The 23,330-nt window shown below is 52.4% G+C and overlaps 8 protein-coding genes across 8 annotated transcripts; 4 read left to right on the top strand and 4 right to left on the bottom strand.

Moving 5' to 3' along the window:
- Positions 1 to 1,653: 1,653 nt before the first annotated feature.
- On the bottom strand, positions 1,654 to 2,065 carry COL26b_012537 (uncharacterized protein; the record flags this gene model as incomplete). The annotated part of the gene is made up of 3 exons (XM_053185180.1): positions 1,654 to 1,691; positions 1,768 to 1,872; positions 1,945 to 2,065. 3 exons carry the CDS (start codon positions 2,063 to 2,065, stop codon positions 1,654 to 1,656), a joined length of 264 nt encoding a protein of 87 aa, XP_053030866.1.
- A 2,045-nt stretch (positions 2,066 to 4,110) lies between these two features.
- On the top strand, positions 4,111 to 5,147 carry COL26b_012536 (uncharacterized protein; the record flags this gene model as incomplete). The annotated part of the gene is made up of 2 exons (XM_053185179.1): positions 4,111 to 4,321; positions 4,396 to 5,147. The coding sequence occupies 2 exons, from the start codon at positions 4,111 to 4,113 to the stop codon at positions 5,145 to 5,147; spliced, it is 963 nt and encodes a 320-aa protein (XP_053030865.1).
- Positions 5,148 to 5,441: 294 nt separating this feature from the next.
- Positions 5,442 to 10,272, bottom strand: COL26b_012535 (uncharacterized protein; the record flags this gene model as incomplete). Its single annotated transcript, XM_053185178.1, has 3 exons — positions 5,442 to 5,683; positions 5,763 to 9,969; positions 10,027 to 10,272. The coding sequence occupies 3 exons, from the start codon at positions 10,270 to 10,272 to the stop codon at positions 5,442 to 5,444; spliced, it is 4,695 nt and encodes a 1,564-aa protein (XP_053030864.1).
- Positions 10,273 to 11,631: 1,359 nt separating this feature from the next.
- COL26b_012534 (uncharacterized protein) lies at positions 11,632 to 12,177 on the top strand (the record flags this gene model as incomplete). Its single annotated transcript, XM_053185177.1, has 1 exon — positions 11,632 to 12,177. One exon carries the CDS (start codon positions 11,632 to 11,634, stop codon positions 12,175 to 12,177), a length of 546 nt encoding a protein of 181 aa, XP_053030863.1.
- A 1,438-nt stretch (positions 12,178 to 13,615) lies between these two features.
- COL26b_012533 (uncharacterized protein) lies at positions 13,616 to 14,197 on the top strand (the record flags this gene model as incomplete). Its single annotated transcript, XM_053185176.1, has 1 exon — positions 13,616 to 14,197. One exon carries the CDS (start codon positions 13,616 to 13,618, stop codon positions 14,195 to 14,197), a length of 582 nt encoding a protein of 193 aa, XP_053030862.1.
- A 4,880-nt stretch (positions 14,198 to 19,077) lies between these two features.
- Positions 19,078 to 20,061, bottom strand: COL26b_012532 (uncharacterized protein; the record flags this gene model as incomplete). Its single annotated transcript, XM_053185175.1, has 2 exons — positions 19,078 to 19,967; positions 20,019 to 20,061. The coding sequence occupies 2 exons, from the start codon at positions 20,059 to 20,061 to the stop codon at positions 19,078 to 19,080; spliced, it is 933 nt and encodes a 310-aa protein (XP_053030861.1).
- Positions 20,062 to 21,177: 1,116 nt separating this feature from the next.
- COL26b_012531 (uncharacterized protein) lies at positions 21,178 to 22,175 on the top strand (the record flags this gene model as incomplete). The annotated part of the gene is made up of 3 exons (XM_053185174.1): positions 21,178 to 21,213; positions 21,275 to 21,907; positions 22,026 to 22,175. The coding sequence occupies 3 exons, from the start codon at positions 21,178 to 21,180 to the stop codon at positions 22,173 to 22,175; spliced, it is 819 nt and encodes a 272-aa protein (XP_053030860.1).
- Positions 22,176 to 22,683: 508 nt separating this feature from the next.
- COL26b_012530 (uncharacterized protein) lies at positions 22,684 to 23,114 on the bottom strand (the record flags this gene model as incomplete). Its single annotated transcript, XM_053185173.1, has 2 exons — positions 22,684 to 22,988; positions 23,042 to 23,114. The coding sequence occupies 2 exons, from the start codon at positions 23,112 to 23,114 to the stop codon at positions 22,684 to 22,686; spliced, it is 378 nt and encodes a 125-aa protein (XP_053030859.1).
- Positions 23,115 to 23,330: the final 216 nt, after the last annotated feature.

Here is a 23,330-nt window from a genome sequence, read left to right as displayed (position 1 = left end):
GAGAGATCCCCGTCCGGCCCGGTCAATCAAATTAGTCCAGTCGCAACACAGTCAAACAGCATCACAGCATCGTGTCTCACTCGTCCATCAAATCAGACCGCCTCCCACCGCCTACGCGTCTTTGTTTTCTTACCCTCTGCAAACGCGCAACGAACCATAACCGTGACTGAGCGCTGCAGAAGCCCCCCAACCAACCGCCGTAGATCTACCTGCCTAGCTGTACTAACAAAAAAGCTCCAATCCTATCCTCGGACGATGACGGTTGCAAGCAGGCCGCTCCCGGTCCGACTGAACCCTCAAATCAGGGCAATCCCAACTTTTGACCTTCATGCAAATGCACTGTTCCCTTGGAGCCCCTTTGCCATTTCACCAGAAACCCACGCCAGCAGCTTACCCACCGCCCGCGGCACCACCCTGCACGACATACCGTCTGCCACCGATGCGGCGCAGGTGCCGATTCGATCGGAGTAAAAAAGTGTCCCGAAATCTGCTTCTTTCTTGTTCGCAGATGGATGCAGAGAAGCTAAGAAAGATCAGACGTCCTGACGTTTGTTTCACATTCCACGCACTAAGGGACCCAACCAGTCCCTTCCGCATGACAATATCAAAAGTCTCATGCCCATGAACGGCACACCGCACCTTACTCATTCGCCCACCCACTCACCCAGCGAGCTTGGTAAATGTTAATGCAGCTGACCTGGCCTCGCCCAGCCTGCTAAATTAAGGGATTTTGATTCATCACCCTCGGGAGATCCTCCTCGCCTAGACAGGGGTTAGTGGTGGTGGATGTGTTCTTCCGGTCACGTCCGACCGCTGCGCTATGCTTCCGCTGCCAATTTCCGTCCGGCCCGCGATCGTCGCATCCGTCGCAGATACAACTGCCACCCCCTCCGTCTTCATGTCGCTTCCGGCGTAACCTCCGCCAAACGGGATCCAAGCCCGAGCTCGGGCGGACTGCCATTTTTACCTACGTCTTCGGCAGAACCCATGTCGCCCGCTCTCGACAATCTCGGCGCACCGATCGCAACCAAGATGCTGACCTGTTTTGTTTCTCACCGCCTGCCATGTCGATATTCTGCCGGTTGACGCAGGACGACCGCCATCGATACTCGGAATAGCAGCTCGTCAATCATGGCGTTGTGGCTAACAATATGTACGAAAGGTTCTACTAGTGGTGTACCCTCAAGCGGTATACCTGTCATACGAAACCATAAACCGAAAATAAAATGCCGAAGAAGAAGGAGAGGAACGAAATGTTCACTGGCCTACGGTTATGTCGCTGCACGGCTACTCTAATCCTAGCGATGTTTTCACTGGTCAACCTTGTTCCAATTCCGTGAACAGTAGAGGTGGCCAACCACAGGGAAGTGCAAGCAACATTCTCAGAAACAGCAGTAGTAAACCTCACAGTACCATGTACTATGTTTAGACCCATTACGATGTTGTAGAAGATTGGAACTGGGCTTGGGGATGGCAAAACCATTCATTTTATGTACTAAAAGAGTGACTGATAGAAGCAGGGCCCTGCGTAATTCAAAGTGCAAACTAAAGACCAATCCACTACTTTTCACCCAATATACCGACAAGAAGCGAACGACCCCCAGACACAAGAGGCTGTTCAGCCCCAATCATGAATGCGCACGCATCGACTTCTTAGACGCAGAGGACGGAGTTGCCAGTGTGCTTGCACTCTAGAACGTTGTTGTCAGCAACTGATCCGCAGAAACCCCGCTAAATATGGTAAAAGGCGAGGAGGTGTGTACTTACTGCCCTTGAACTGGCCACCGACACCGTTGGTCCAGTAAGCGCAGAAGGCGCCGTTGTTGTGGACGCTCTCGGTGTTCATCGTGGTGCAGGCCTCGTGGACGGTAGCTGGTTTCACATCGGGGGTTAGCATCTCAACGGACTCGGGTCTGATAAAACGGCTCTGAAGTGAGAACCTACATCCGCGGATGGTGTAGTACGTGTTGTTGGCAACCCAGACGCCGTTGGCGTCCTTGGTCCACGCGTGGGTCCCGGTGGCAAGCAGGGCGGCGGCGGAGAGGATGATGGCGGAGAACTGCATTTTGAATTGAGATGTATGGTTTGGATGAGAATGGTGTTTTGAAGGATGTGGGAGTGTTTAGAGGGGAATGTGATCGTGAGTTGTTTGAGTCTAGAGAAATTCCTTTCTGAAGTGAATAGGCAGCCGGTTTATATAGCTTTTGGATCTTCGGTCTTCAGAGATACTCCATGAAAATATGCACGCCTCCGGTACATTCTCTTCCCGCGGTTGGCTATAGAGATGCTACATTATTTCACAAGATGGAAGAAATCGTGGAGCCTATGGATAGACTATGCGATCCTTCGGAACACTTTTCGCGATCTTGTTTCGTTGCCTCGGACTCAACTCTATGTCGGGCGCACAATTACGAGACACAAGATCCTGCTGCGGCAGGGAGCCTCGTCTGGTACGAGGCGTAGCTCACCATGTCCTAGACTTCGCTGCATAGATGGAGTCCTTCTCGCCTACTATCTAGGGACTAAGTCGTGGGTCATGGGGCCGTAGTCTTTTCCTCGGACTCAGCGGAGCTATGGATCTGCACTAAGGCAGAAAGCGTAGCGGCCCACTACTAAATGTAGCTAGGAACTGCGCCTCAGATGCAAGCTCTACGAGAGACTCTGCTGTTGATGTCTAGGGGTTGAAATGAAACTATGACCAGTCTTTTCAGGATGGAGTACCTCCTGCCTTACTTGGCATTCTAAAGGTTTGAAAGACGCGGGCTTCCACATTCCCATTACCTGATGCCAAGAACACGGCCCCAAGTGGCAAAGACAAGCTGGCTTACTACTGTCTCTCGATGTAACACGAATGGATTGTGCATACTGACATTAGGCAATGATCTGGTTCTCCTGAAGTTCCGGTGAAGAAATGCCAAGTCGCTGGTTGAAGCTGACAACAGCCAGGATTCGTGCGACGTGAACCACTTGACGAAGCCATGCGAACCAACACAAATCTCCCAACACTCGTGTTCATACTTGATTGCGAGTACGAGACAGGCAATAAAGCAGTATTGCGTTGCCGTGAACTATAGTAGGCAATTCTATTCCCAGCCACTGAGATACTTGCTCCAGCGAGGGTTCGAAGACTTGGACCTGAATACAATGATCCAACAGCAGCCCTGGATGTGTGACTTGACCAGCGGATGATTGCATGTCCTCACATTCCTGCCAGGCAGTCGCCAAGGGAAACTTTGAATAGTACTGAGTTCAGCAATTGACAAATGACAAGACAGGTCTCACAAACCAAGAGACTAAAGTCGTTAATCATTCGATGGCAACATCGGCATGGGACAGGGCTGACGACGTTGCAAGGGGTACACGACCGGAAGGCTTCTCCGCTGGGGCGGGGATGTTTAAAAGAGCGAAGGGACCAATCGCGACGTTTCTGACTGAATAGCCCGGGGCTAGCGCCCGCCCGGGACGGCACGGCTTACACCGGTGGCCGTGGGCTTACGCAGGGGGGAGATCGTCATCTCAGACTCCCCCAACGGAAGTCTTAGCTACTGCAATGTCTTCTCCTTCTTTGCTGCAGCCAGCTTGATTTAAAATTATAATAATCAATAAGATCTATCTCTAGAAGTTTAATAGAGATGAACGAAGGCTAGGAAATCGTTACTTCCTGTTAGATATTTCGTTCAAGTCGACTGAGGACATATGTAATCCTATTAGTCGCGGCAACTGTGAGGCGCAGACAACAGTCAAAGACAAAAACTGTTAGGTTGTCAGTGATAAAATGCATGTGTGATTGTAATTTTCTTCCATCCTTATCTTGCTTGACGCGAGAATGCCCCTTAGAAGTATTGTCACGTCACGTCACGCGGGCCCACTAACTCCGATGTATCACGTAAACGCCGAAGGATCTAGTACCTGTCTGACGGTCAGAGTCTGACCCGGACAATTTGACAACAATCAAGACGTTGCCCAGTTACCCCGCTTTCCGTGCGTCATATTGCCTTGATGAATGGTCAGGTGAACGTCATCAGCCAGGCACTTCAGATATAAACACTCTTCAAAGCCATCGGCGTCCCAGAAAAAACCGCCCTACTCGCCATCTAGTCCCCTCACATCATGGCCAAGACAAAAAAACTAGCCAAAGAGAGTGTCGTACGGTTGACAAGTTGGACCCGGTTTCATCTCCCGCGGGAGCAGGAGTGGCCGACGTGGTCGGCAGGCCAAGCTGGTGGTGGCCATTATGGCCCACTCAAGGGCGTGAAAGGTTGTTTTATGGCATCTCTGGGGAGAAAGGTTGATGACCCTGAAGAGGCCATCTATATCATTGGTGAATACCATCTACATCGGAACTACATGACATCCTTCCCTTGACTGACTTGGCTGTATTGTGACATCAAACAGAATGGACTACTATGGAAGCCCTGGAGAGCTTCCAGTCTTCTCCCGCCTGCGCAGAGTTCCTGCGGGGCCTCCCCGAGAACAACAACGAGTCGCAAGTCGCCGTCGAGTCCGGCTCGGCGCTGAGGAGAATAACGTTGGACGATGCTTCCTCATCGACAGCACCTACATCATCGCGCTTCCTCGTATTTAAGCACATCACTTCAAGCCCCAGCTCGAATGTAGAGGAGGGCCGGGTCGTTGTGACTTCCTTTTTGGTGCCGCAAACAGTTGACGACGTGACTAGCATGTGGAAAGAACATTTCTACAAACCATTCCAGTACTTTGTGCCCCGCGGCTTCGAGCCCGTGGTAGCTACAGGCAGCTTCCTGTCTAAGTTCTCACACGAGTGGTTCGGGGTTCTCTCGGAAGACCGCTGGGTAGAGGACATGTTTGGAAAGCTGGACGACGGCCAAGGTCGGACGATCATCTCTCACTTCCACCTGTGGCCATGGGACCGTGGTGCCACCCCGGAGACGGAGGCGGCGTCGGCGGCTGACCCGGAGGCGAGAGAGGCGTGGGATCGGGTTATAGCGCAGGTCATGCCCCCGGCGACCGCCTGGGTACAGGAGCGATGGGGAATCCGGTTCATGCCTCCCCCAACTAAGCCTGAATATGATTCGGGGGAGCTTTCCGAGTTTCAAAAAGAGAAAGTGGGACGCCTGATGTCGTTCCGCGAGGCGAATGACCCCAAGAAAGATAACATGTCGAATTGAGTTTATGGGTCAAGGTTTCGAATCGACAGCAGTTCGCATTTCTATCAGAAGGGAGGAGCATAGAAATGTACAAAGCATTAAACAACATGTATAAGACATCGCTTAATTATCACATCACAGTACGCAAAGCCGATGGAAAGTCAATACATGGCCTACAAGAGCCGTCATCCCAACGAGTAGACGATGTGATCCGTAAGCAATTACCACTAAGAGAACGACTTGAACTAAGTAATATACAGCAGAATATTAGGAATTCTATGACTGAAGGTCATGCAGTACTGATAAACCACCGCTTTATGCCCCGTTGAGGGTATCGACGATGGTGAAGCCGGTGTTTGTACTGGCATTGCCACCCGCGACAATATTGCTGACAAGACCCCTGCAGCACGACTGACATTTAGGATCATCGAACGGCGACCCGCAGGCTCTGCAGTCGAAGTCCGCGCATGGATCGGTTCCTTCATCCCCTCGGCCGCCCTCGAAGGTGTACAACAGGCATCCAACCTGACATGTGCCACCGACACCCCCGTTATTGCCTGGGTGGACTGTTAGTTTACTTCCATTCTCCAAGGACATACAGGAAGACACGTAAAGCTACTCAGGGAAACCACTTACATTTGGTATAATCTTCCCGGACGAGCAAGTAAGCCGTAATGAGGCTGGGCGAACCAAGCGGGAACCCAAAGCTCTGTCTGTCGACCGAAGTGACGCAGCCGGGAACCCAGCTGCAAGTGTAATCGTAGTTGACGCCGTGGGAGTCCGTACGGCGCAGCGTGATGGCCGCATCGCCCGGCCCGAGCGTGTCATCATCGCCCATATCACCGCGCAGATTGCTGAAGGCCGTAGAGAAATCATCCTGGTCGCCCGACTGGATATCGGCGTGGCCCGGAAAGTCAGCTTCGTTGAAGCAGTTGATGGGCCCCCGAGTGAGCGGCGTCTCATCCGTGGGCGGAGTAGTAGGCGGCTGCGTTGTCGTCGTACCGGGCCCTATCGTCGTTGTTGGCGCCGAGTAGCCGCCGGAACTGGGGTCCTTCGGGTCCTGATACCCGGGCGGCGCGCTTGTTGGGTTGGGGTTGCACCAGTAGCCAGAGCAGATGGTACCGCCGCACGCCGTGCTCGCGCCGCCACAGGTCGGCCCCGCGGTGGGTCCCGGGGTAAAGGAGAGAGTAGAACCACCTGCGGTTGCTCTGTTGCGGGCTATTTCCGCCGCGAGGGACGAGAGTGCGGACATGGTGAAGGCTTCTCCAAGATCGGTGGTCGCCCAGTTTTCTCCGTAGAAAGTGCCGACCGGAGCGGGAGTCTGAGTGCCAAACACCTCGGTTGTCGAGTCCGAGACACTGATGGAGCAGCCGGTGATGGTTTCGCACCGCGTTGTTGACGACGTGGTGCTGCCGGCCGAAACGTAGTTCGTGATGGTACAGGCCTCGGCCTTCTGCGTCTCGCACTCGGGCTCCGATTCGGTGGTGAGCTGATGATCGTATCCAATGGTGATTTTCGGCCAGTTGGGCAAGTTTCCGATGATATTAATACCGGGAGGCGGGTGGATGATATCAATGGGCGGTGGCATGGGGCCGTAGATGCCCGGCGGCAGAATCCAGCGCCAGGATCGGACGCTGACCTCATTCCAAGAGATACAGAAGAAGAAGAACCAGGCGGTGCAGGGCACAAGAACGCTGTCATCATCAGGCTTGGGATCATCGACCTCCTCTTCCGAGGGGATGATTGATCCGTAGCGTGGCCACTCCGTGAAGAGTGGCAGCGGTCCATCGGTGGTGGTGGGAGACCCGGTCTTCCAGGATGTGACGAGGGAGCAGTCAACGCTAGCTACAGCCGTGGCGGGTCCGAGGAAGGTCAGGATGCGAGTTGTCGGGCACGCAAAGTTCAGAGTCAAGTCTAAATTCTCGGTACACGTCGTCGCCACGACGACTTCCGGTGTTTTGAAAGCGATGGCCGTGGAACGGGGACAGTCAATGGTGATGACTCCAGTCGAGCCCGGAAACGTCACTGTCGTGACTGTAGCGCCGGGCACCGTGATTGTGCTGCTGAGGGGAGTGTAGTACGTCGTGCTGGAGGGGAGACCTGAGCCGCTGGGCGGAGGTAAGGTGCCTGGATTTGTATACCCGGTCGACGGACCTCCATTAATAAGGGGCCAAGGTGGAAGGGGAACCACACGAGTGGTAGAGCCGCCCTCTCCATCCGGTAATGTGACGGTAGCATCAGGGACGCTTATGCTAGGATATATGGTGATGGGCATTGCTCCCGACGATGTTACGTTCACGTTGGAGAAGGGCATGCCGTCGGTGGTAATTGCTGGTACCGAGACGGTCACAGTAGTAGTGGAAGTGACGAAGATGGTGGTGGCAATACCGCCAATGGCAGTGCTTGAGAACCCTCCATGCTCCAGCGACGTGACATAGTCGCCGGGACTGATGGTCGTTGTTGAACCTAACGACTTCGTAGGAATGACCAGCATGCAGGATCGGGACGCGACCGGGCAACTCACTGTGGGAGAGGCCCATACTTCAGTTCCAACCCACACAATGTCGACGCTATCAGACCCTGGAAGCGGCACCCATACGCTGACCTCGGTTGTAAACCCTCGCTGGTTGTCTTCCTGGGGGACGTTGGTGTTATCGATGCCACTGGCTATGTTGATGGTTGCTACTGTGAATAGGTTGTAAATGACGACGCCGGTCGAGCCCTTAACCTCCAAGATCCGGTCCTGGCAGTTGTGAGTAGGAATGCAGTCCTGATAGTACTCGTTGAAAAAGCTGTACAGTCCAGCCGCGTGGATCAAGACGTCTTTCGAGTCAATGATTTGCAAGCCCCAGGCGTAGTTACACCGGTCATCCCAAACGTTCGGCGCGATCTCACACTTGCTGAAGTCCGGATCATTGGGGAAACCAGCGCGTGGGGCCGCATGGAAAGGAGTAGGAGGGCCAGGGTTGGGTTGGTAATACGGCGACTCAGTCTGGATGTGACCCATGTACACGCTCTCGGCACCGCTGAGAAGATAATTGTAGAGGACTGAGTGCTCCGAGCCGCCGCCGTAGAACCACGACGGGCCCTTGGACTCGATGAGCATGCCGCGGGCCCCAAAGACGGTGATCTGCGTCGAGCTTGAGTCGGGCTGGTTGTAGATGGACTTGTCGTTATCATGGTCCCCCACCCACGCCCACACGTTCTCGAAGTACCCGTTGGCCTGGGAAGTGACGCGGAACATGAGCGAGGCAGCGACGCACTCGGCCTTGATGCTGAACTTGGGGCATTTGCTCAGATCGAGATCGGTGCCCAGCGCGCCGCCGACGCGGAAGTGCGAATCCCACATGGCCGCCGCGCCCTGCTCCACGGCTGCGACGTTCCACTCCATCAGGATTGCACCGGCCGTGGCCCCGCGCACCGAGAAGAGCATCTCGGTGATCTCCATGGTGCCCACGTCGCCCTTGTTGCCGACCTGAACCATGACTTTGGGGTTCTGTATGTCACTGAAGTAGAAGCCCGAACCCAGGATCTGCGACCACAGAGAACCCTGAACGACGGAGCCGGTGGGGATGTTCACCGTGGATCCAACCGTGTAGACTCCTGCTGGGAAGTAGGCGATCTGACGGTTGTCCGCGGCCTTGCGGAGGAAGTTGTTGATGCAAGAGGCTTGATCGCCGGTGGCATCGTTCTTGCATCCACCATCCGTAGTCGCCACCAGAAAAGAGCCGGCGCCGGTCTTCTCGTACTGGGGCCTTGAACGCACGTAGAGCAAGCCGCTGGAATCATCCAGGCCCTTGCCCCTTCCAGGAGCGGAGAACGCGCCAGTCTCAGTCGAGCCCTCGGAGCCATTGTATCGCTTGCCCGTGGCCCATAAGTCAGAATTTCCAGACAACAAGTTGTTTCCGCCTGTACTCCTGACGGAGTTGGCCACGTTATTGAATTTGGTGTTGTCAAGGACAATGTTGGGCGACGTGGATAAGCTGTTGGTCAGGACGCCAATATCCACGTCGCTGATGGTGGAATCGACAATAGACACGCTGCCTATACCCTGGCCGCTATCACCACCAACCCCTGAGATATTGAAACCGATAGATCCGCCGTTGATGGTGATCTGATGCCAGTTCCAACCCCAGTCCCAGACCATTTGCACGGCAGTATTGCACTGGTTGAAGACGAGGTTACGCGCCGTGTACTGCTGAGACCCTGCTCGCCAGCCGATGTTGCCGCCGTTGAACTCAAGGTCAGACACGAACCCGCCACTGCCATTCTCCGTGAAGATGCCAACAGCGGTGGTCGAGCTCGTGGTGGGCATGTCGAACACCAGGTTCTGTAGCGAAGTGGCCTGGGACACCTGCCAATGGATACCCGTTGGCACGAGGTCCTGGTCATTCTCCGCTGTCGAGTCGGGCATGTCGGTCAGGTCGAAGCGGAAGTTGCGGATCTGACGAAAGAACTGATTCTGGTTGATGTACCACTGCTGGCCCGAGGCGCCGGGAATGTAAGGATCTACGTCGAACAGGGCGATTCCCTGGAAGTCGTCGCAGCCTTTGATGATGGGCATGTCGTTGGGGTCGCCAACGAACTGCGTGTAGTAATATTGGATGACGGGCGTACAGATCTTATAGGTACCTCCCGGGAAATAGACGATAGCGCCCTGCGAGAATGTGTTTCCGCATTTCTCACCGCATCGCGTCCGGTCGCCGCCGACGGAGTCTTTGTTCCAGCTGGCTGAGGCCGCGTTTAGCGCCTCAGTTGCGTCCGACTCTCCTGAGTTGTCGGCGCCAAAGTCGTCAACAACGTTGCGGAAGAACTGGTAGCCGTCTCCGCCAGCAAATGGTTGCTGTTGTTCACAGTCAGTTGGAGAGACACACGTTAAGACGGATCGCATTCAGCTTACTGTTCCCAATGGTCCTAAACTAGACAGCCAAAAGTCGGATGACTGCCGCTTTTTGGGGGGCGCCTTGAATCTTGTTCGCTTGATGGTGCTGTTAGATCCCGCGCCGTCGTAGCCGCCGCGGAGCACGACGCCGCTCTGGAGGTTGGCCAGGTATGTGTTCAGGCTGCCCGAGTAGGCCCATACTGGGCCATTCTGTCTGCCCTTGTCTGGCGCGGTCTTGTAGTAGTTGTGCTGGTTGTCAACCATATACGCCGGCGCCGGCTATGAAGCAACTTGTTAGCGTTGCCCATCTCAAGCACGAAGAAGAGCCACGGCATACCCGTGGACCATGATCAAGATTGGTCCCATTAGAAGGCAAAGTAGTGTTTTGTCCGCGAAACGTTATGGCTGATAACACGAGGCTCCCTTGGGCGGCCAGCAAAGTCAAGAAAAGAGCAAGTAATGCCGCCATGGTGCTCTACCATCTCAGCCCGAAGAGCAGTGTGTCAATGAGGCATACGAAGAGGTGCGAGGCGACTGAGAGAAAGACAGGAAGGATGTGACTCTTGGGGGAAGGCAATTCGAATTTCACCAGAAGACATGCGAACATGAATAACACCACGTCAAGTGGCAAGTCCCATGAAGGAACGCGGAGACCCGGTTGTGCGAGACACAAGTCCCTCGCGCAGCTGCCTATCCAGTACTTGCCAAGAGTCCGGTATGCCTCGCGGTATTCGGACAGACACTATCGCGTCTCAGCTGATGAGATGAAGGTCAATCTCCAGGCTGCAGCCTCGCTTCGGAGTAACCATCCTATGTCTAGTACCTTTTAGGCTTGGGAGGAAGCCGGATCGTGAGGCTTGAGTTAGACTAGCGACTCCTGCATGAATCACTTCTTCACAGTCGTATTTGGGGGCTATTCAGTGACCCACCCGTGCTGTTGAGTGGTTGAATGATATGTTCTTTCAGGATCTTGGCCATTGTAGATATTGAGTTGACACCACAGCCGCTGTCAGCCTGGGCAGATCTATTGCAAGGACTTTGGTAAAACCCGGGATTGATAGTCTCCACAAGCAAGGCCGTTGAAGTAGGGCTAAGCATTCATATTACATCGATACAACCTTATTAGACCGAGACGGGTTGCAGGAATCCTAGAGCAGGGGATGATGCAGTCATCTTTGGAAGTAACAGTATGTGCATGTGGTCAGTGAACTCTACCATGCAGTTTCCCGTATGCTGCATTGGTACGGCGCAGCGGCGGGCAACTGACCGGCTGATGCGGATGGCGAATATTTTTGTTCCTGACTGCAAGTTATGCTTCATTGGACAAAAGTACCAACTCGGCCTCGGATGAACACATGCATCAACGCGAACCTATCGTCTGCCTGAACTCGAAGACATGAAGCTGGAGATTGTGAGACCATACTGTATTTTGATATCCCCCGCCTCCAAGTGTGATGATACGTTGCATACCGAAGACCTAGGTGATTATAAGTTGGCTTACGCACTTCGCTTCGGAGCAGCTGCCATCACCGACGTGACACCATCCCCAAGTTCCTCGTCATCCTACCTAATCAGAATACCTCAACTCTCTCAAAGCCAAACTTGACATCCTCCACATTTAAGATGCTCTCCAACCTCATCAACCTTGTCCCAATGGCCCTCTTCGGCGGGGCCTTGGCAGCCCCCAGTCCCATCGACCCAGCGGTGCGCGTCTGCTACGCGACGGAGACGCCCAGCCAGCTGTGTTATACCGCACCTGACAACATCCCGCAAGACGTCCTCGTTGAGGACGTCCAGTTTATTGCGTCCTACCTGCGCTCGTACGGTGCCCAGATCAGGACCGGCCGCCTCTTCAACATGGCGGCTGCCGACGCGCCCGATTGCGGCGAGTGGCTCGTCTACGCCCACGGCACCGCGCAGGCCTTCGCCAAGCACATCAACAACACCGTCAACTCGAGCGTGCTCTTTGCTGACATCGCCACCACCATCGACGGCGGCGTCGGTGCCAGCGAGGCCCAGATTGCTGCCTCCCTGCTTGGGTGCGGCACCGACGGCGGGTCGCTCGGGGTGCTCGTCAACACCGCCAACCCGACTTACTCGGGCTCGACCTACCCTGCCGGCTATGTCACCGACGGCATCATCATCAAGATTGTGGCTTCGGGAGCGTAAGGCTGGAGCTTGTACATAGAGACCGGGGTCCCTCGGGGAACCCTGGATCCTGCAGATAGATAGCGAATTAGTACTCTTGGTGCTGCGCCCTTCCCGTGCCTCCCGTCTTTTGTGTGAACCATTCCAATAATTCTTCGCATTACACCCTTGCCATTAAATCCTTGTGGGGGCCGTCCAATGAAGCGACGGGAACCCGGTCACGTTCTTCCATTTTACCTGCATCTCGAGCATCAATGCTACCTCAACCATCGAGGTGCGGCAGCGAAGCTTAGCGATCTTTCCCCGGAAACTAAGGCGGGACAAGGCGGAATAAGCATTCCCCCTGCATTGGCACCCTGGGATGATGAGCTTGTCAGCAACCTAAGCCAAACAAGGCTCCAGCCGGTGACCACCCCGAGGGATTTCTCTTTTTCCACGGCTTACATCTTAAGACATGCAAGGCACACAGACACCCTGGTATAACAGAGTAAGCCGATCAAGATACGTGTTACCGCAACAGGAAGGTATCTGCTGTGCCTTTTGCTTGGCTTCCAGTTGCAGGGCTTAATCACGAGAACTATTCAATGTTACCTCACTCACACGATATTTCATTGCCTATTGATTCGCCCGTCACTTGCATATGTCAGCAGAGACACACACTCAGCGTATAGAACTGTCGAAAAAAAAGTCCCATTTCTGCGCCCCCGACACGCATGGCAGATTTGTGAATCCGTAAAATTAAATCACAACGTCCTACGGATACAAAAGTCCCTCCTTCAGATGACTTCTCGCGTTACATTCGGGTCTATGGAGGGTGAGTTCCTGGCTCCAGCGTTATCAGAAGTCCGTGAATAAGGCCGGTCATGCTTGCGTATGCCTGAGCGAATTCCATAGCCATTGACCCCACCAATGCGTTTGCCCTCCCGCCGTTTATCTTCTTCGTAACTTCGTTGTTTCTCGCATCAGACCTAGGAACGCCAGAGAGAACCAAGGTTGAATTACCTCTGAGCGTACACGAGATGGCGACAAACTCGTTTCTGCTGAGCCTGTTGGCGGGCATCCTCCTTCTCCTGTCATCTATTAACGTTGCGCGTGCAGACCTGGAGATCACCGATGTGTTTACAGTTCAAACAGGGGGAGATAGCACTGGCGGCTGCGATGCCCGTCTGAATCCCTTGTTGGACGACTGGCTCACTGAATCACTTTTCAGCCTCACTGCCGCTATAGATGCGGTGGACGCCTATGATCGACGGTTTGAAGTCCGCTACGCCATGCTGGCATTCTTTTCATTCGAAATTCAGGACACAATTGGCACCCAACAGGAAAATCCAACCAGGTATCGTACCTGGAACAAAATCAGACGTAAGAATTCTACACCAGCTTTGGCTCTTCTTCCGAATTTTCCACGGAAGTACCCGGCCCATCATGTCGTGTCTAGCTGACGTCGTGATCAGAGAATATGGCCGAGGTCAAGAATCTTTTAGAACACGACACAGTTCTTCCGGGCGGCGGTGAATTCAAGTTCCCCAAAGAAAGGTTCTGGCTCCATTGCCATAGTACCTTCCTGACGGAGCAGTCAAGTACGAGTCCAGCACTGGATTATGAGGGCAAAGAGATAAAGAAGGACGACAAAACCATCACCATCCAAGAGCTGGACGCTTACCAAAAAGCAATCGATAAGGAGCCAAACGTCAAACCGTGGTGGTCCGGCACGAACACGGACCAGAACGGCTACTACTTCTCGGAGGATGGCCGCAACTACTGCCAGGGCGATCACCTCGGTGTCACCGCGTCAATCAAGCTACTTCAAGCTGAGGGCGGCCAAGCTGTGACCAAACCTGAGATAGCCTCCGTCATCCTCTGTCCGTACGCCTTCGACAATACCAGGAACCCAGACAACTATCGCGATGCAAACGCCAAGCTGAAAAAGGACGTACGTCTGGAAGATGTCTTGCCCAAGAGTACAACCCTTGTCCACGAGGCCTTCCACGCCGTCCATGGGGACAAGTTCCTTGCGGGCAGCGATGAGAAATGTGCGTAGACTCCCAATCCATGTCTCCGTCTACGCGTTGCATAAATATTTGATCACTATGCTAACCTGAGACGTTCCAGATGGCATCATCGAATGCTTGACGATGAGTGGTGAAAACCAACAGAAAAACCCCGAAAATTACGTCTTTTTCATCGCCTATATGAATCACAGGTACGGCAAGGTTGATGCAGGAGAAGAAAGCGAACCTTGGGCTATTAACAAGCTTTGGGAAATGGGGGTTGGGTCCAAAAAAGACAGATTTGGGGCGGCCAGAGAAGTGACTTTTATCAATGATGATGATTGAGGGGCATGAATAGACGAAATCGACTTGGAGTTCTGTGTAGGCTGGATTGCCTCGTTATCAAGAAGAAGTAGTTTTGGTGCATTCAAAGCACTATTCTGTCGGACTCGGCTGAATCGACTCATTCAAAGTTTGCAAACATTTGACAAAGCCGTTTGTGCCTCGGCCACTGATCCGGTCCGAAGAGAGCATCTCAATGCTCTCGCAAATCAGAGACTGTACATCAGGACCCATATCGATACCGTTGCGCGTATGCTGTAGTACTATTGCCGCAGCGATGAATAACGAATGTGCCCGAGTCCACGTCAGATTGAAGACGAAATCAGCTTGGGATGACGCGGGAGTCGATGATCCGAGCAGACTACCCGCAGCACGCAGCAGTTCTATACAAGACAACATTTCCTCGTCATTCGATACAAAGCTCTGGTGGTGACCATCGGCCGCAGCTTTAGCGAGTAGTAAAGCCTCGCATTGCTGGAATGTTCCGCAAGCCCTGAAATATTGTTGGAGGCCGGCATCGTCATGAGGTGCGAAGGATCCGATGAAAAGGGCGTCAACTTGTGTGTTCCATTTGTCGATCCAAATGCGAATTTCATGAATATAACATGACATCCAGGAGCAGTCAGTCGTTCTTGACACGCTGAGATTATGTCCGGATGAAGTCCCGTGCTTGCCAATCATGTCTCGGTGAAAGCGACTCTTGAGCCGTGCAAGGTGGTACACCATTGATGGTAGGTCCATGTTCCCTGCTGCGGTCGATAGCCAGCCCGGCGAGCAAACCGAAAGTGTTTTGACGTCTGGGAGCTGAGACGGCCTGCCAAATGCTATCGCAGGCTGTGTCTCCAGGGAATACAGGGTGCGATAGAGCATGACGGTATCGCCAGGTTCTGTCTGGCCCGACCCGTGAACTTCGATGATGTCTAGGTACGTCCGCGAGGCATGTCCCAGTACCCTCCAAAGATCAATGGCACTTGGACAGAACCATGCGTAAATGCACAGAAGCAGCGTCGTTTGCAGTGACTGGTTGGTAGGATGAATGAACAGATCGCTGGAAGTACCACAAGACATGGCTTTGCTGAAGTACGCATCTGCAAACATCTGCAGCCTTTGATCCACAGGGCTCAGCAGCGCCAAGGAAATAGCGAGCATGAAGTGTAGACGAGTCTGCGCCAGGTTCTCATACTCCGTCGTCGCGGAGCTACCATTGTAGACTTGATCGAGGGTTTGAGAGATGAGTTCTTGGCCGAGGATTGGATAGGTAATTTCGATGGACCGGTAATAAATTGAGGTTAGATTCTGCGCCTCAGAGAGTGGCATTGTGCCTGTGGTGTCGACAGTGAGTGAGCTGCAAAGAGATTCAAATAATCTTGCTACTTGAGGCGTAGACGTCGTTGCATCACCAGCCGCAGGCAAGGAAACAGACCCTTGGATGACGTTTGCTAGGCGAACATATGAGCTTGTGGCGCCAAAGAAGACCGTATCACATGAGTTCTTTGCGCCTGAAGGGTTCTGAAACAGAATACTCGACAGAGAGGAGCTCTGTGAACAGCTAGTTTGCGCGTTGTTCTGCACCATTGGATCATCTGGGGGAACGTTGCCAGATTCAGGAGAGCGTGATAGCTCCTCAGTCTCGTTGATGAGCCGTTCCGCGTGTTGAATAAGGGCGTGAAGATGTCTGTGTTTATATTAGCCATTCGTCTCTATTATTCTTTCGTGGGAAGCATGTCCGTACTTCCGCGAAGTCTCTTCACCCAGTGCATTATCCCAGTAACAACAGTCCTTGCGAAGCTTTGTGCAATTTCGACATGCCGGGATGTCTGTGTCGCACTTGATCCTTCTCCGCTTACAGTGAGAACATATCGGTAATTTCTCCATTGCATTCCTAAGTTGAGCTTTGTCAACCATGCTTGCCGGTATTTGTTCTGATAACATGGAAGTAGGCTTTATAGAGGGCGCCGGCTGTTGACTGACTTCTAGTTGGGTATCCTCTAGGTCAATCGCTGTAGCATCAAAGCCCTCGATATTTGAATCGTCAAACAAATTAAAAAACTCAAGAATGTCGGCGCCGTTCTCAAATGAGAGGGAGTCGGCTCCAAAATCGGGGAACATCGCGTCTAATGTCGGATGAGCTGACGTATCTACCGGCTGCTCGCGGGCATAAAGAACGTCTGCATTCTCTCTGAACACCAGTTCCTTTAGCTGTCTGGCTTCGACCCCCAGACTCGAGTGCGAAGAGTTGTCGTCTCTGAAGAAGCTTAAAGGTCCCTTTCTTAATCGGTCGAACAGGGTACCACATTGTTGGGCTGCCGGCCATTGCTTGGCAAGGAGTATCTACTTGGCTCAGTATTTGGGCTCTGCCAGAGGACATGGGGGCTCTACGTACGAATATGCTGGATATCTGGTGCACAACCTCAAAGATTTGCGCGATTGTGTAGTTTCGTCGGATAAGAGAACGATAGTGCCACAAAGCATATAAAATCAGATTTCCAGCTTCGTAGCAACGATGAGTCGCGTGCCATGGATCGTCCAGATCATTGGAGATGATGAGCTCCCAATATCCCCTCACAGTGCACACAGCAGCTCTGAAGTATTTGAGAACAGACGCCTCAGCTGGGTTGGGTTTGCGCGCACAGGGCATATGGAGGATAAGCATCGTGTGCCACTCCATAGAGTTGCACATACTGGTAGAAACCACTCCGGCTTTGATCTCCCGGACTCGTCTCTCGACGTCAACTAGCCAATCCTCGTATGAGATGTTGCTATTAGAGATTGGACGCATTCCGATATTGACAGAACAAATTTCCGATTGGAGTCTTAGGAACTTGAGGGTATCATTGAACCCCAATTTAGAATGGGGAGCTAAAGGCTGGTCGTGTGACTCGTCTGAAGTGTGCAATATTAGTGACCCGTTGCAATCTGGATCATGCTCGGAAGAGGGAAACGGGAGATGAATCTGGTCCCCTGCCACAGCTAAAGGCCGGTGAGATGTGATTGCAATTGATCTCTCAATGCTGTAAAGCTAAGAAAGAGTTATTCGCATTCAATCAGCCAAGAAAGAAGACTTACTGTCCAGTACAGCCTCTTCCGATAATCAAGGATCTGTTCAGTCATGCCGCATTCTGACGTGGTGTCTTGGTGCAAACCGAGACCCAGAGCAACTCGCGCCGCATCTCCGACTACCTGCCAGAGGTTTGTAGAACCAGGAAAGAGAAAGCCGTACTGAGCAATCAGCAAGAGTTGCTGGATCGTTGTGGTCGTAGCTCCAGTCAAGCTCTGTTCCCAGTCCAAACGTGCGAAAGCATCACGCCTCAGCGACTCCGCTACTGAGACCAGTTTTCGGTAGTCTCTAGCCTTTGAGGTAAGTGTTGCAATAGCCATGACCATACATATTGTGAAATTTTCCTCTGATTTGACCTCCGCCTGATCGTTACTGGATTCTTTCAAGCGCTGGAATATTTCGAGCATTTCCTGCCTTGAGAACAACGGGTAGTGAGGTAGAATACGGTCGACATATACAATCATAAGCTGATTCGCAACTTCTTCTGGCAACCGAGTAAACGAATTTCCGTCATGGGTTGGAATGTTGACTGAGCGTTGTTCTTGAAATGCTAGTGGAAAAGGAAGCTCTGCGCCGAGGAAGAATACCCGAGAATACGGTAGTTTATGCTGATGATCTTCTTTCATCGATACCAAGGGCTCGCTTTCTCGCGCTGCATTGGCGGCCAACTCATACGCAGCAGTGAAATTGGCAGTCGACGTATTCGGGTTATCCAGAACAGGGCTTGTGCCAGTCTGTTGCGGTCGCATGAGTGCGAGATTTGAAATCGAAGCTGCTTGCCCTGTGACCAGTGCCTCTCTTTCGAGTTCTAATTGGGCAACGGCATCTTCAAGATACGAGACGAGACTATGTCGGGTGGAAGCTGTCAGTGAGCGGAGTCTTACAAAACGGGTGTGTATATGTGGTTTGTTCACCTGCGAGGAACCTCCGTCTCGGAACCTCTATCAAAACCAATGCATTGAGCCTTCGCACTGGTACATTGAGAGCATGAAGGATAAGTTCGATCGCACTTTGCAATGAATTAGTTGCTGTGGAGACATTTCACCATCAGATCATGGACATGGACCCGCCTTCTTCTTTCTTTTGTAACATCGCGCGCAAGAGTAAGAAGATCGCGTGCTTCTGACCATGATGTTTTAAAATTGACTTTTGTTCAAGTCCCGCAGTGGGTTGCGAAAATGTGACCAAACATAAGATAGCACTTCGGATGCAGATCGAGGATTGGGCCACGTGGAATCAATATATGGTCATGTAGATACGGACATCAGCCACTGCTCGCCCTCCTCAAATCTGGCACAAGGATGCCAAGGGAGGGGCTACTGATACCCGGGGTAATGTTATCAGTACCGGACGCTTCGACCTCGGATACAACCCTATCTTGATAGGCGACAATTAGACCGGGAATAAGACAAGCAAAGTGAATTGAACAAGCGAAGTTCTATCGAGTTATGCGGGTAGATTCCGCAATCGCAGAAGTTTTAAAGCATACGAGAAAGCTCCAAGAAATTATCAAATCTTATTCACCTTCGGTTACTTTCCCAAAGCCTTCATATCTCCCGCAGCGACGTCAATAGCCTTCTCGTCATTGGAAACGACGGATGCCGGTGAAGCCTCGATTACTTCCAACGTCTTGCTCTCTCGTCTTGTCAAGTACCAGACACCAAGTGTCGTCACAAAGAGGGACGCCCCCATGCACATCATGGCAATGCTTCCCTCCATCCAGTATGGCCCCTGAGTGGCGCTGTAGAAGATAAGCGACCAGAACATGTAAACAGCAATCGCAAAAGTGTTCATCGCTGCGAGAATTACAGCACGTTTAGCGTCGTCCTCGCGAGTGACGGCATTCGCCCAGGCAAATAGCACGGTCTGGCTAGCATACTGACAGCCATTGAGAAACAGGGCAAAGAACTTTGCTCCTCTCGTGGGAGGTTGCAACATGATGGCCCCCGAAACAATGGCTGTGGAAGAAAGGATGATCCCAACGTGCCAGTAGCGCTTAGTGAAGTCTGAGTACCAGCCAAGGAACAGCGTAGCAGCAATGCCGACTCCAGCAACGCCGGTCGGGATGTAATTGACCTGCTCCACGCTGTAGTCGCCGGTCGAGGAGAGCCAAAGATTCATGATGGCGTTTGTGGAGAACATTTCCGTGTTGCTGGCGAAGATCCATAGCAAGACAAAGCCCAGCCAGTGCCACGTCTTCAGGATGCGAGATACCAAACTCCAACCCAGAGTACCCCTATTTTTCTTGACTTCGGGGAGGCGATCGACGGCGAGTCTCTTCTCTTCATCAGTAAGCCACCAGGCGCGGATAGACGTCGGGGTGTCCGGAAACGCGACGAAGCCATACAGTGCAACAGGCAACGTTATGCAGAAGTCGATGGTGAATAGCCACCGCCATCCAGGCAGACCGCGAACACCATCTGTAGCGTATACCTTAGTACTCTGCTAGAAATATATGATGAAAGTCTTACCAAGACTCTTGTGGATACCCCCTTGCAAGAATCCAGAGAACATGGTTCCAGCCAGACCGCTGCTAGTGAAGATGGCTGTTCTCTTGCCGAGTTCGTCCTCCCGATACCAACTGCCGAGAATGTAATGACACCCAACAAAAGTTGATGATTCGAATACCGCCTGGAAGAATCGCAAGATCATAATCTGCCATGGGCGGTGAACAAGACCCGTTCCAAGTGTCAAAAGACCCCAAGCGATCATGCAGGCGGGAAAGTACAGGCGAGGTGGCAGCTTTTGCAACGCAAGGTTGTTGGGGATCTGTCCTAGCACATAGCCTCCGTAAAAGACTGCGATCATTAGCCACAATCATTGTCAACGAGACGGGAGAACTCAGTATACTGCTTACTTGTGTTGATAACGTTTAGTTGGTTACCTTGGAAGTCAAGGTCCTCTCGCATCCCGCTTACATAGGCATTATTCAGGTTCATACGATCGAGATAGTTGACCCAATACTAGTAGCTCCTATCAGTCATTTTTGGATCTTTGAAGATTGTACGCGAGGCACGTCTTACCATGAGACAACAAAAGGACAAGATGACGGTGTCAAGCTTGACGAGAAGTCGCCGTTCAGCACTGGTCGCTGCAGGCTTACCCCACACGATTTCCCGAAGCTTCGTCAAGAGAAACATGGCAAAGGATTGGTGGACAAAAATTGGTGGTTGTTACTCGAAATCGTTTCGGTGAACGGTTTCCCGAATGGGTTTCCAGGAATGACTTCAATAATTAAAAGTTGATGGCCTGCTCAGTCATGTGGCTGTCTCCTTGACTGTCTGGGGCCTTGCGGTGAAGTTCGGGTTCTCCACTTCTGTGTCGGATTAGAGCGCGCGCTATCTTCCCGTATCTCCTCACATCACATCGCTCATGCCACCACCCAGGATGCGATTAGCCGGGGGCAGTCGGAGACGGGCCGCTATCAAGTCGGCGTGCGCATCAGAGTATCAGTAGCACAGAATTGAAGGTTTCGAGTTAACCCGCCCGGTTCGCCACCTCGAGGAGCGTATTAGACATCCAAGAAGACCCCGCAATCTGAAGACAGACCAGCAGCGATCGAATCATCCGTTGAGTTGGGAGCGCACATCACCAGCAGACTAGAATACATACCAAATTAGCAAAGTCAAAATGCTCGATATCACCGTCACTGGAAATCATCACGAGGTGAGTGTTTCCCCTGATTACTTCGGGGGTTTTCAAGTGGTTAATCTTAATGCACACGCAGATTGGCCTGGCAGTTGGGCAACAGGCTGCAGCACAAGTTGCTGGGTCCATTGACTTCTACCGTGTGTTGTTCAAAGCTTTCAATGATCTGGAATGGTCCACTGTGCGGGAGCGAACGCTGGAGTTCGTGCCTCATCTCAAAGCCAAGTTTCCCCGCTACTACGAAGAAATGGAGGGAATTGCAGAGGGTGCCGGAGTAGACATTCTCGATGTCGTTGCTCTGAACATACGAAGTGAGATCGCTTTTGGGCTTTTTGAGGAGAACTCGAGACGGCCCATGGCGATCGCCGCGGTTGATGCCGCAGTGGACGGATGCACCACTTTAGGCTGGAAGACCCCCGGCGGATCGACCTTTCTCTCACAGAACTGGGACTGGAAGAGCAAGCAGAAGCCCAATATAATCATTCTGCGTGTTAAGCCACGAGGCGTACCGGATATGGATCTGCCTGCTTTCCAAATGATCACCGAAGCCGGAATTATTGGGAAGATTGGCTTCAACGAGCATGGTGTTGGATGCTTGCTCAACGGCATCCGTGCCAAAGGCGTTGACCCGGAACGCATGCCTATCCATTTTGCCCTTCGTATGATTCTCGAGTCCAAGTCAAAGAGAGAGGCATTGAACAAGATCGAAAGCGTGGGATTGGCCGGAAGACTCACCGAAACGTACCGCCCGCATGCAAGAACTTGCTACCCCCGAAGTTGGCAAGGAGGCTGGCTTCGATACTTTGCTAGAGTTGTTCAAAGATGAACAGAACTTTCCGGCATCCATCAATCGGAAGCAGTTTGGAAACAACGACTCTAACACAATTTTCAACGTAGTGTACAATCTGACGGAGAGGAAGGGCGTCATTTCAATCGGTCGAAGAACAGAGATTGAGGAGCAGATTGAGATTGGATTTTGATTTTGTAGCGAGTAGAGCAGTCAGGCTGTAGTCTAGTCGGCCACCCTTCGGGTCGGGCGGCTACAAACAATCGCTATCATCTCAAATCATTGTCTCTGTATAATAGCCACTCTTTAGTTTCACGTAAGCGGTTGAACAAGCTCCGCAATGGCGAGACTGAGTCTTCAAGTACCAACCAAAGTCGCAGTACTTAATAGCGGAGCAATGCGGTCCCAAAAAGCCCATGTAGTGTTTCCAGAATTGTGCCCGCGAACAGGGTGAACTTTGCCGTAGTCTTTTGCGGGCCGGGGGATTGCGTCGTAACTACAAACTCAAGCTTCATATCTGTCATGTCATTCTACAGGATCGTAGTGGAGCAGTCAGCCTGTGCTGGCTTGAATGATTCAATCTGAACTGGATGGGCTATTGAAGTCCACGACATTGAACGACTGCTGACACGGTTTCATCGTGGCAAAGATTACATCGAGTTGCTGAAGGAATTTGAGATCTCCGATTGAGAAAGATACCTCTAGTCACTAGAACTAACACCGGCTTGAATGGTTACTCCTGGCAACGTTCCTGCCTTGAACTCGTCGCAAACTTGGGCCATGGTAACGAACTCAACGCCTTCCTTCGTCTTCAAATACTCAATGAATCGCTCGTGCATCAACATGACGTTCGACTTTCCGCTAACCTGCGGGTGACAGCTGACACAGAACACGAAGGCGTCATACTCTCTGTAGAAGAAGTCAAATTGATCCTTCCACTGAACCTCGATGTCGCGTGGGTTGACAAATCCATGTGTCCCAGGACGTCTGGTGTAGTTCATTGGCGCTGTGAGCGTAGGTTAGCAGGAATTTGGAAGAGCGAAAGAGGATGAGACGTACGCCAGTCGTCCACGTTCCATGAACCAGGGATCTCAACCACCTTGGTGGGCTTGTGCTCTTTCATAGGCACCATCCAAGTATCCGGATCTTTGGAGTAGTCGGTGTGCACCAGCGACTCATCGGGAACGTCCGCGACATAGTATGGCTGTGTTACGGTCAGCTATCCGACAGTAGGGTCTGCTAACAGAAGCTGGGGATTGACACGTAGTAACAGTACACTGGGGTCGTGGTCTGGGTCGTAGGTCGTAGGCTTGTAGTAGATCAGGTCTTCAGAGGCTAAGGTGATCAG

Source organism: Colletotrichum chrysophilum, assembly GCF_026319265.1.
Source record: "Colletotrichum chrysophilum strain AFK26 chromosome Unknown scaffold_180, whole genome shotgun sequence".
Lineage (NCBI taxonomy): Eukaryota > Fungi > Ascomycota > Sordariomycetes > Glomerellales > Glomerellaceae > Colletotrichum > Colletotrichum chrysophilum.
The sequence above is the reverse complement of the archived record's forward strand: the minus strand, read 5'-3'. Positions and strand labels throughout refer to the sequence as shown.